The 12,368-nt window shown below is 41.3% G+C and overlaps 1 protein-coding gene across 1 annotated transcript; it reads left to right on the top strand.

Annotated features, from left to right (window-relative positions):
* Positions 1–9,899: 9,899 nt before the first annotated feature.
* On the top strand, positions 9,900–10,336 carry LOC143183441 (uncharacterized; the record flags this gene model as incomplete). Its single annotated transcript, XM_076384966.1, is given in 4 exon segments — positions 9,900–10,037; positions 10,040–10,144; positions 10,146–10,226; positions 10,229–10,336. Coding segments are annotated over 4 exon segments (432 nt in total), but the record flags the coding sequence as incomplete, so codon positions are not given.
* Between the last annotated feature and the right edge of the window lie 2,032 nt (positions 10,337–12,368).

The following is a 12,368-nucleotide window of genomic DNA, read 5'->3' as shown; positions in this document are numbered from 1 at the left end:
CCAAATATTTTCTTCAGCTTTTCTTCGTTTATATTTCATTGGTAATTTGTGGAAGGTAGGGAGACGCAGAGATGTGATTTATAGCTCGCGGTGCTAGTTTATTTAATATGGGCGATTTGCAATGATGGTGGCTTCTGAGCTCTTCTTTTGGAATTATGGTCTATGGGAAGTGAATTCCCTGGAGAATGGGAGATTCCGCGTAGAATTGTGAGAAAGTTTTGGAACGCTCCGTGGTTGGGTTAGTTGGCTTAATTTTGAGAGAGGAAGAAACGTTAAAGTGGATACCTTACAGTAATATTTTAGGGAAAATGTCTTCATCTTGGAATTAAAGTTTTAATTTTCTATTAACTGTTTTTAATATTATATTCTTTGCCGTACTGTAAAACGTTTTTTCTCAGAATAAAAGTAAAAACCGTAATAATCGGTCACATAAATCTTCTCCGCTAAGAATGCTTTGAATTTTATCGTCAATCTCCCAGAATTCAACTTTTAAGCGCTGCCAATTAAACAGCCATTAATATACAAGAATATTCTGAATAATTATTACTTACTGCATCCAAGTCCTCTCGTTAGATGAATCGCTTTTAGATTACCGCACATGAAACTGTGACATAAAATAAAATGACCCATTAAATTCAACGCTCAATTATTTAATAACGATGTTACATGTATCATGTATTATTCAACAATTAATTAGTACACACGATCATTAATAATTCATCGTATTCGAAGCTTAATTATTATTAATAATCCATTATCTTCACAAAGGCACTCCAGCCACTCAATTATGGCACCACCTACACTAGGGGATCTGCCTCTACAAACCAGCTGGAAATGCTGAAACCTCTCATCGCTTTAAAAACCAGTCACAAAAATATAATTTTCAAAGTTCTCTTCATTCACCATTGTAACTAGCCCCTAGTTAAGCCCAAAAATCTAATTAACGACTCCACGAAAAATAAAATCCCCCAAGAAGCAAAGCAGTCGCGTTTCGCGAAAAGAAGCAGAAATTGAGCGTAAATAACCTCCAGAGGGGGAAGAAATTTGTCTATTCGTAGGTTTAGCCTGGCCATCAATCCGAGGGTGGAATTTGACGTGCCGTGAGAACGGCCTCGGGAAACGAGCAAATGGAAAAGAGAGTGCGCCATAGGCGCAGCGTGAGCGCCAAAAAACTGGGACTCGTCGCTCTCGTCGTGTTGCCGAAAGTCAATTTTCATTAGGACGAAATTGGGCTCGACTCGATAGCCGAAACGAGTCGAAGCAGACAAACGACGAGGAGGAGAAGAGGGACGAAGGGAAAGGGGGGCTGGTAGGGGGACGAAGCATGCCAAGTTGCGTGAACCCGAATCATAAGTTTCAACGGTGCGCCAGTGTACGTCGGCGAACGGAGTTAATTAAATTCACTCGATTAATTAGGCTATTTGTCAGCCTCGCCGTCGATTTCGGCCTCGTCCGTACGAGCAGGGAAACTAATGATAGTCTGCTCGATTGTCGGAACGAACGACTATCTGGTACTGTGAAAATTACTGAACCCTGTTCGCTCGAGATCGTCTGAGCTTTTTTATCAGGGAGGAGGCGATAGTGGATAAAACGGTGTGGAAAAATAATGCCGAGTATAATGTCTATGATAGGGTATATGTGCGTAACTTTTTTAATTAGGGAGAGAACTTAATATTTGGCAGCAAGGTTATTTATATTCGATAACCCTAGATGAATCATCGATACTTGGAATGAATATTAATCCAATTACTGCTTTAATTTTAATTGGCTCGATTCAATCAGTCTGGAACTAGGAAAAATTCAAGGTGGAAGAGTTTAGTCAAATAGATCGTCACGAGGAAATATTTACTGAAATATTCATACTATCGTCTAGAATAAAAATGAATGATATTCTATCTAAATTTAAAAAAATAGAGTTACGTATTAAATTAAGTTAATTAATATCTACTTGAAATAAATAAAATCCGTCTACTTCACTTACACACCGCTTCACAATGCTTTCATAATACATTAAAAATGGATATTAAAAAAAGAGTGAAAAGAAAACGTGCACTGGAAGTCGCAGTTCCGTGGTTTCGCGTTTCTCTCAGAACTGTTACTACAGCCTGAAATATCGCGACAATACGTTGACGAAGCAAAATATACCGCGGTGAATTTTTTCGTTGTGACAGATTACGGTCGCGCAGAACTGAAAGAAGAATCTGACATAAATCTTAATTCTTGCGCAATGCGGAGCTCACCGTGGCACGTAGAAAATTTCCTGTTACCGGAAAAAAGGTGAAATTGAAAAAGTCGTTCCCGCGAATGCTCGTCGCAGAGTTTCCTGGAAAAATGTCGTTTTTGCAAAATTCAAGAAAGATGTATATGTACATACAACAGAACCTGTAAATGTACAGTATCTACTAGAACAATTTTTACGAAAGAAGATGATTCGACTGAAGAACTTAGTCGTAGAGGGAGCTTTACGAAAAGAAATAATAAAGAAGACACATAAATAATACTTTCATTTACTGATAATATTTTGGTAATTTCTTAAGCCTTTGAATTCCAAGAGTGCCGCTCGTAAGGGAACCGACGAACTTAATGAAGTCACTAAACTTTCTTTCAAGAATTCCCTCCCCTCTAATTTCGGATTGTTAGACCGTTGCTCGGTCTGGGTAACTTCTCGTTTTAATTTCATAAGAAAGTGTCCGCGGAACGAACGTAGCGAGGATATTAATTAAATTCTAAAATAAATTCAATTAATTTATTCTTACATTCGAGACACGGAGCTCGTCCAGAGTGCGCGAGTAAAAGGACATCCCGAGAGCGAAATTTCTTTTTTACTGGTGAATTAAGAGTGGACGAAATAAAGGGCGAGGAATTTTTTCGAAAATTAAATATAGAAAATACTTCAAAAATTATTCTAGCAGTGAAAGATGAAATATTCTTAATGGATAGTAGGTCCATTTATCGTACTATACATTTCCTGTACCGCTGATTAAGTCATTCCCGAGGATCATCAACAGACAGCTCGTCAATCGTTTTGAATAGACTGCATAGGAATCTGAACTGCGTAACAGTTCTATTCATTTCCGAAGCTAACGACAGAAGGTCCAAACACACTGAACCTTTAGCCATTCTCGCGATGGGAGTTAGTTACATTAGAAGGAATGATTACGAGTCTCGTGTAGGTGTATGTGCATGTTTGCATTCGCGGTAAATTGCCTAGGCAAGCTCCTAACTATGGTCGTTAAAGTCATGGAAACTCCGATGGCTACCGCGCCCTTTAACTTGACTGCTAAATATAGAATTGTCATTTGTAATCGATATGATGTTGCTTGGTGTGTTCGACCAACGCCCACAACTGAATGAGTATTCATTAATTATTAGCTGTTAAGTCAGAATAAATTTCAGAGATGGATGTAAAGTAATAAACAGAAAATATTTTTATTTCTATGTAGTAGAGTTAAGATAAACACATCCTTTTTAAAGAAAAATTTAATACAATGTGTTGAGTACTATATTATACTCTTAAATAATCAGTCGAATATGTTTTTAATATTTGGATATTTATAAAGTAGAATGAGCTACTGGTTGGTCTGGCCAGTCGTTGACCTATACTACTAGCAAGTCTGCACACATTCGCGAATAGTTTTTTACATTTTCCACGTTCACAATTTCTACATTCTAAGGCACTGACAAATTGAATATTTCTTTCCCTTTACCGAAAGATACTTTTCCAATGATCGAACGGTGAACATTCATTTCAACCCCAACATTTTCCGTACATTTCACTTCCCAGAAAAATTACTCTCGTAATCGACTGAACGCGTCCACAGAAACAAATTCCTCGAAGTGTTTATCCACTAGCAAGCAACGCAGGAGAATTAATCATCGATTCAGAAATAAATTGGACGGCGTCGATCCACCTCTAAAAACCAATCGAAACTCCATTCTACGAGCGAAACTTTGTTTCTGAGTCCCATCGACGAGTCGGACTCGAACTTGATTATGACGTAACTCCTAATATCCGGTAATCACTGGGTTCGACATGACCCGAAAAGGCTGGGAAACGGTCCTAAGATCGATAAAACGTGGCCGCCGTCTCTGGCTCGCTTTTGTCGCGCAGAACTTTCGGCCTTTGTGTCGGTGCGCTCGCAGGAATTACTTTTACGCGCGTCCTCCGAGGGCGTCAGCAGGACTCACCCGCTCGAGTTTTCGTTCCGAGTGCTCCTGTCTCGAAAGTATGATTGATCGTTCCCCGTGTGTTCGACTGCAGTCGCGTGAATGTTGCCTCGTTTCATTTCTTCCCGATGCTTCCTCCATGCTCGAATTATTTAAACGCTGCTCGAGTTTACGAGATCGTTTCGACGAAACGACGACGCTTTCGACTGGGAAATTTATAACGAAACTTTGTCGAATAAGGGACACATTCTAGGTACAATGTTTTAATTACTTTTAATGTGGATGGTGTGATGAGGGCTTCGTTTTGAGAATTTCTTGATGAGCTGTGAAGGTGGTGCATCGGTGCATTTGATAAGAGTTGGAAGTAGGGAGTTCTTAACTTAATACTGTTATTATGAAATTTTAGTGATAGTGTGGGACAAGATTGTATCAAAAGGTCTTTCAGTGTTCAATTACCAAACTCTCCCTTTATCAATGTTACGATGCTTTTATTCGTCCATTGCACCCTTATCAGTTTCCTGCCTTCGGCTCTTTATTGGACGTGTGTTTACTGGAAGATATACTTATCAAGACCTTTTAGCTCCTTTCTGTGTGCCTTATCAGTTCGTAGAACTTTTATTTGTAGTTGTTCATTGCCATATGTGACGCTATTAAAGCTTCTTCAAATGAGAGTGATATACTTGGGTAGCTGTGAAATTATATTATTTTTTCTATTCACTATTTTTTTCGAAAAATATCGTCTCTGAAAATGGCTACCAAAATCTCATTCTTCATTAACCAACCTTAACTATCACAACTGTCAATTTGCAATACCTTCCCGTATCAAATTTCCCACTCCTCAAGCGAAATTACCAGTCCCTAGTCAGCGTCAGATAACCACCCTCTTAAATGCAGAGTGGTTAGGGTTATCCTTGAGTCATTAACTGAGCACTTCAACCTACATACACTCATGAAAACCGCAAGTTAGAAAGCTTAGACCGTGTCAGAAATTTGTCAAGTCGGTTTAATCCTGAAACCCCTATCATGACCTACGCTATCACAAGGAATTGTCACGAAAGTGTATAATTGCTTTCCGAATCATTCAATCCAAAGTACATACTTATTTAGTCTTACTATATGGAGAAACTACTTCAGAACAAACTTCCTATAGATATTATAATCCGCCTACACGTTCCTTATCCGATTGTCTGTAGAACTTTCAGCCAATATGTTCTGCAGAACTCCTGAAGTTCATAAATTTCAGATTTCAATTCGCTTAAAGAAGACTCCACCAGTGAAGAACTAACATTTCTTTAAATTCAGTTCACCATATGGGCCACTACCAAGAGAACCAGAAGTTAGAATCCAGAAGCAGGAATAAACAAATAAAAAGACTTCAAAGATCGAAAGACTTAAGTATTCCAAAATTTCCTCTTGATGGAAGAATACTGGAGTCTCCATATAACCCTACCTTGCGAAGGGTTAAACCACAGTTACCCCCTACCCCTAAAACCCGCGAAGACCTAAAACAGTACATTCAACTTAAAAACCCTGCACATCACTATTCCCCTTCCTGCAAAATATCATCGAGCTGACGCGAGTTTTATCGAAAAGCATCGATGGCCGCGCTCAGTGAAGCGAGAGCCCGTCCAAAAGGCACGGCAGGACGAGTTCAGCCATGTCTAATATCCGTGCTATCGCGGCGGAACAGTTCCAGGTGGTCGGCACGCATATCCCGACGGATGAACGGGAAGCGCACGATATAAACGCGGAACGGTTTCGTGGATAACCGAGACGACGCGATAAAGCCAGCTGGGAGGGTCCTGCCGGTTCGAGGAAACGAAGCCAGAGGGATCGAAGAGAGGCCGACACGGCAATAAACAATTACTTAAGGCACTGTTACGCGCGGCACACCCACGCATTAGTCGAAGTAGAATGCCGCGCCCATCCGTGATCGTGGCCCGCTCGTGGGCTTGGTTCTCCATTAGTATACACACGCGTTCCCCACCTCGAGCCGACAATCTCCTTCCCGTCCCCCCGTCGCGTTGGACGCGATCGAATCGAATCGGACGATGACGTACCGAGTCATGTTTCAGCCGACCCGGCCAATGATCTTTCGTCGGTTTTTAAAGGTAATTGAATGGTGCCGCGATGTCGGGAGCGGTGTTTTATGGTCATCATTGTTTAGACATCGACGGTGTTCCCCTCTGTTCTTGATATGGCTCTAGTGGTTGCGTCCTCGGGTCGCTTCCTTTTTCTGGGAGAGTGATTGGTTGCGCTGTTTTTTGGGGGATTGAGTTGTTGGATAGTTTCAGAGAGTCTGACGCGTAGACGAGGTGCTCTTCGGGGGTGAATTTATGTGTATAGAGAATTTTCGTAAGAAGAATTGGAGTGTGTAGAATCTTTTTATTTTTTATGGAAATATTTTGAAGAATGTTCTGTCTGGATAAATATGTGTACAGAATTTAGAAATCTAATATTTCTAAGTAGTTAAGGAACGAATTCAGTTGATAAGTAAAGCTTCAAATTTTGTCCATATTTTTATTAGGGTAAAATTAATGTGAATTTATGCTTGAAAAATCCCAGATATCTCTAGAGTTATCCAATTCCCAAGGCGGCTAAAACTCTCGAAATCTAATTAAGCCTCTTTAATTTCCCCAAACGCGGAAGAAATAATCCCGTGGAAAGCGTGAAAAGATGCTCGAGGGTACTGAAAAGCCAGCAGCTCCTACGAACAGGAGCGATTCAATATTCAAAAGTAGCTCCACTCCGTTTGCGCAGCTCGTTATCAGCCGCTTACACGTTCATTTACCACTGTCAACATACACGTTGCATGTGCATCCTTTATTCCCTGTCTGCAGCCAGACCGAGTCACGTGGGTCACGTGTTTACAGTGCGCACACCAATCAAGGTAATTAGCCGATACACTGTCTAATTGTTTTGCCTGGCAATGGGTCCGAATACCCTTAAAGCTCCATGACGATAATGCTAATCGAGGCAACAAACGTGCCAAGAAGCGGTCCCCTGTTTAACTGGAAAAATGAATAATCGATGGGCGGGCACGTGAAGGGAGCGCTTGGTCGAACGTAAGCCCGAACGACGTCTGACGTTGCGCAATCTAATACCACTATGGTACACGCGATCGATTATTACGTAAACTCTAATATTCACTCTCGCGTTGGATTAGAGCTATCGAGCGACAGGTTGGCTTCGTCCTTTGTGTCCTATTGTCGGGTCTGAACGAAACTTCACTGAATATCTATTCTTTACAGTTAGATAAGTTGAAGATTTCTATGAATAGTATGCGATATCATAGTATCCTTATTATATTTACAGAGTGCACATAAATTAAAAAAATGTGTGGTAATTTCAAATGTGGATTTTGTAACTAGTCTGACTGGTAGTCTCTATCTACTTGAAATTATCTTTATTTGTTAGCTTCATTCCAACGATTATTTATTCATTTTATTAACACTACTTTTGTTTTAGATAAATGTTGTCTAATTCCATAATTTCATTTATTGCAAATATGCATAGATACATCATTTTTTTTTAGCAGACTGGTCTGAGTAATTATTAAGAACAGCCACTCTCTACTTGCACGCGTCAATCAGTAGCACAAGTCAATGCTAAATACCCCAGACAGAGTTCGTCCACTGGGAGCGATATCATAAATTCTATACTATGTAGTTTATTCAGGATTCAGTGTATTTTCATTATTTTTCTCTTGCTTAAAATTCTGAGAGCAAGTCCTCTACGATCATGTTTATATGTTAAACCTCTCTTCCTCTGGAGAATGTCAAGGGTCGTAAATCATGCGTAGAAAGTAGCCAGAACATACAACTGCGAACGTTGAACGCAGTTCTGCCCCAGTTTCACGAACTTTGGTCATTCGGGGGAAATTTAAAATAGTATCCGTTCGTAGCTTCACTTTTTTCCTTTCCTCGACTTGCAGCTCGAACATCGTTTAATTGCAAATTTGTTGCGGATTAGTTTCTCAAGTTTGTTCGTAGCATATTTTGTCAAGATTACGTGAAGCCATGTAGTTTTTATACTGCCTCTGAGAGTATCTAATTTTCTAAGTAATTATTTGGGTTTTTTAGTTTCCTTAAAAGTTGTGTATTCACTTTTACACTCATTACTTGAAAGGGATATCGAGTAGTCGTTATACAGCGTAATTAATGAGTGATGATCGATTCACGTGTAATCTAAGTCATGTTCGACTCAACAGTCTGATCTAGGTTCGGACCATCATTGTTATTCAGGATGTGTAAATTTGTTAGCGTTGCGAACAATAGCGAGCTAACAGGCTCCAAAATCATTGGAATACGACGGGAAATCGTCGCTTATATTGCATCGGAATTAGAGCAATTGAGCATTGTTATAACCGTGCACATAACGTGTAATATTGTCTTTCAGTGTACATGTACACTATACCTGCTTTATGAATAATCTTGTTACACTTACTGAAATTCCTAATAATCTCTGATTAATTTCAAATTCGTTCATTCAAAATTAAGTAGTAAATATTTCAAAACAATTTATCAACAATTTACTCAGCAGGTGTGAGAATCATTACGAAAGCATTCGAACTAGTTCTTCTCCACCTTGGATCGTTTTTGCTCTAACAAAAGTGATTTTAACTATTATTGGCTGCTACTCCCGCACGCGATTCGATACAAAAACATTCACAAACGTGAACACCGCGATACGATGGATTCAACGCGATGGCGTGCGTCATTCCGCGTATATTACACTTCGTCAACCTCTAATAAGCTCGTTAGAACGATAAACGGTGCGTACCTTGCGACACGTGACGAGAAATGGGACTGGCGGCTGTCCTCTGCACGAAGTTAATTACAAAGGCCTTGTATTCGCAAGGTCGGTAGTCCTTTATTTGCCAATCTGTCTCACGTATTAATTACTTTCTTACACGTCTATGAAACTGGAGCTTTTACCATGCTGGTTGACTTCATTAAACCCTTCGCCGTTTCTTTGTACTCCCATCGCGTATAATAACCGAGATTTTCTGTTCTCTTGGCTAGTCCTTTTTCGCATAAATTAACTGGCCTTTGATACAAGGAACAAATTCCCTTCCATTTCGCTGACTCTGTGCTTTATGATCGCTTATTGGTAAATAGTCAAAAGGATCGATGATATTACGAGTTATTAGTGGTTTCCTGTACAGCACCAGCTATGTAGACTGACGTTACTTGAGTAAAATTCAGTTTGCTATGAACAAAATTTAAAGAGAATACTAGTGAGTTCATAGCGTGGTACCTCTGTAAAATCCTGTTCCTCTAAGGAATGTGTAGTCGTGACTAATACCAAGAGGGTACTTTAGATAAGTTTCTCTCATTGTAATTTTCAGCTTTTGTTCTGAAAATTAAAGGCAGAAGACTCTTGTGACTTAGGTCACAGGTAAGTGGTCCAGTTTGGAAATTTCTAATTCTAACCATTCGTCCTTTCTCCCTCATTCTTAATTAAGTCAAGCAAATAGCTAAATCCTCTTCTTCAAAACCATCGAAAACAGCACTAAAAATATTACCCTTAGCCCCCTTTAATCCTTTCCCATTCTTCACTCGATCAACCATCCCACCCCAACTTTGCATCCTTTCCACACTCACGTCACCGCCCCCTCTCACAACGATCAACCTCGTCGTTGTCAGTACTGCGCAGCGGCTCTAAAATAAACCAGTGCCTCCCACCATCGAAATTACGGTCTCCATTCCTCTAGGAGGGGGATCAGACCGACAAACAGGCAGAAGTTTGCCGAGGCAGCCTTGACAGGTTACGGTGGCCAGGTGGAAGGAAGGAAGAGCGGAAGGAATGCGCGACGAGTCGTGACCGCCGGAAGGCGTCCAGTCGACGGTACATTTCCGCTGTCCAATGCCGAGGGAGCCACTTGGAGGCAAGTTTGCCCCTTGGTCGTGGACAATGCTGTGGGCGAGGGCCGCTCGTTACACGGTACATGCCCACGAAGGATATGGACGCGGCCTCGCGTTACGCTCCTGTCGCGGTTGGCATTCGTGACACGCACCATCGATGACATGAGCCACGATGGGATCCGTCGTCGTCGGGGACGAATTACGATTCTCCATGGGCGCGTATATGCGCCGGAATCGATGACGAACCCCGGTCCTTCGGTGTACGTGTCGAAATGCTTTACGTGCGTGGGTGGTTCTTATGATAACTGGCCCGCGGTGGTCAACCGGTGAGACATGGATAGGGGTCATTGCAGCGGGGAGATTTCAAACTGGAGTTCACTGAGGGAGAACACCTTTTGGGATTTCTATTGCTATTTAGAGACAATTTTAGCTCGTTCTCTCAGAATTTATTTTGTGATATGGATTAGATCACTGAGTCGCTTTTTTGAGATCTTGAGACACTGAGAAATGAGGTCAATTTGAAACTGAATTTACTAGTTAGAAGTAGGTAGAGCAATATCCTTGAGGTTTAAGTTTCTTATTAGGGTTATATTTATTAATTACATGTACGAAGTGTGAGTTTCTTTTTGAAATAGTTTTCAGTGGTTTTCCAGACTTCTCAAATGAGCTCTATTTAGTCAGATATCGAGTAGCGAAAGTCTTCCTCTTAAAAGTTCATTGACTGTTAAATTTCCTGGCGTGAGATGGATCACCGTTTAACCAGGGTTCGGAAGAAACATCGAGCCGTTTCGTTTAAAAGCCCTTTTGTTTAAATACGATTTGAAATTCACGATTCTTTCTAGAGGGTATCAGTATCGATAATAGTGGACGTCGTCGTTTGTCTTTTCCCTATCCGTCGTGCCCGATCACGTTTCTTTCTTTTTCCCTGTACGTTACCTTCCTTTAAATCTTCCACCTTTCTATCTCTGTCTTTCGGTTTCACTCCTATCCCTCTGTCACATAAAGATTCACCCTTTCTTCTGTCTCGTTTCTTCTCGTTCCTCGCCGTCTCTATCGCGCCATTTTCTTCCTCCACATTTTCCTCTGGTTTGTTTGTCTGTCGTGATAAATCTCCCTTCATTACTGCGTTTCTTCGTCCCCCGCACTCACTGCTTTTCATTTCGACTTTCCTGGAACGTCTAGAGTTTTCTTTCCCTCCGCTGTCTGTCCTTTTTTCACGGTTGATTCTCGGATCTTATTGGAAAGTTGATCTTCCTTGCTTTTCTTAATTTACTTCTTTCGTGCGACCTTTTGTCCTCTGTCCTTATTTCTTTTTTACCTTCCCAGTCACTTCGCTGGCAGTTCTTGTCTGGTTTCGCGGACTTCTTAAGTGCTTCTTTCTCTCTTTTCCTTGTTACACTCTTTCGCTGCTGTTCCTTTCCTTCTATACTTATTTCCTTCAGGTTAGAAGTTCCTTTGTCTTGCGGAACTTTCATCCTTTGATTTCTTTTTCATTTTTTCTTCCGATTCAATCTTATTTCTTCCCTTCACTTTCTTGTTATTCTTCTCTATTTTCTACAGACTATTTCTTGTTCTTACTTTTCTATATTCCGTAACTTTTCGTACTTCCCCTTATTAAGAACTCTTCTTTCTTTTTACCTTCTTGTATTCTTCATTTCTTCCCATTTTCTCTTTCCACTGGATATATCTCCTGTCTCACCATTGCCCATTTTTCCTTCTCACTTTCCTTCTTTATAAAACTTTTCGATCTTCAGTCACCTGTATCCCCCTTTCCTAATCCCCCAAATCGCCCCTCTCTCTCGTCCTCCCAGTCATTCTTCTTCGTCTCTTCCTTCTCAGATCCCCCCTCATTCTATCCTTCTGTCACGTCGAGGTCCTCTTTTCCTCGTCACCGTGCCCCTTCTCGTCAGTATTCCCCCGTCTTCTTCTTCTTCTTCTTCGCCCATCAACTGCCCCCTCCTCTCCGTCTCCCCCCTTTTTCCTTCCTTCTGTCCCCCGAGGGAGCGCCAGGAAGCGGTGCTATTAGCCAGCGTAACTCTAGCCTCGTCCGTTCGAGGATAATTGCGCGAGCTAATGGTTCCTTTTTTCCTGCACGCCTGGTCTCTTCAACTAGGTAAAAAGACGTCTTCCGACCTAGGAATTTAAACGCGCGCCCCGCCACGGTATCCTTTCGTTAGAAGCCTTCCGGGGCCTCCCTTTGCGTACGATTTCGGAATTCGAAAACAGCCGCTGCCGCAGCTCCGCCGTGCCGCGGTTCGTTTCCTTTTAATTGCCCGCTGGCTCCGTCGTTCTCGTGCTACATTTCCCACTGGTGATCCACAGCATCGTTGCTGG

Source organism: Calliopsis andreniformis, chromosome 9 (assembly GCF_051401765.1).
Source record: "Calliopsis andreniformis isolate RMS-2024a chromosome 9, iyCalAndr_principal, whole genome shotgun sequence".
NCBI lineage: Eukaryota > Metazoa > Arthropoda > Insecta > Hymenoptera > Andrenidae > Calliopsis > Calliopsis andreniformis.
The sequence above is the reverse complement of the archived record's forward strand: the minus strand, read 5'-3'. Positions and strand labels throughout refer to the sequence as shown.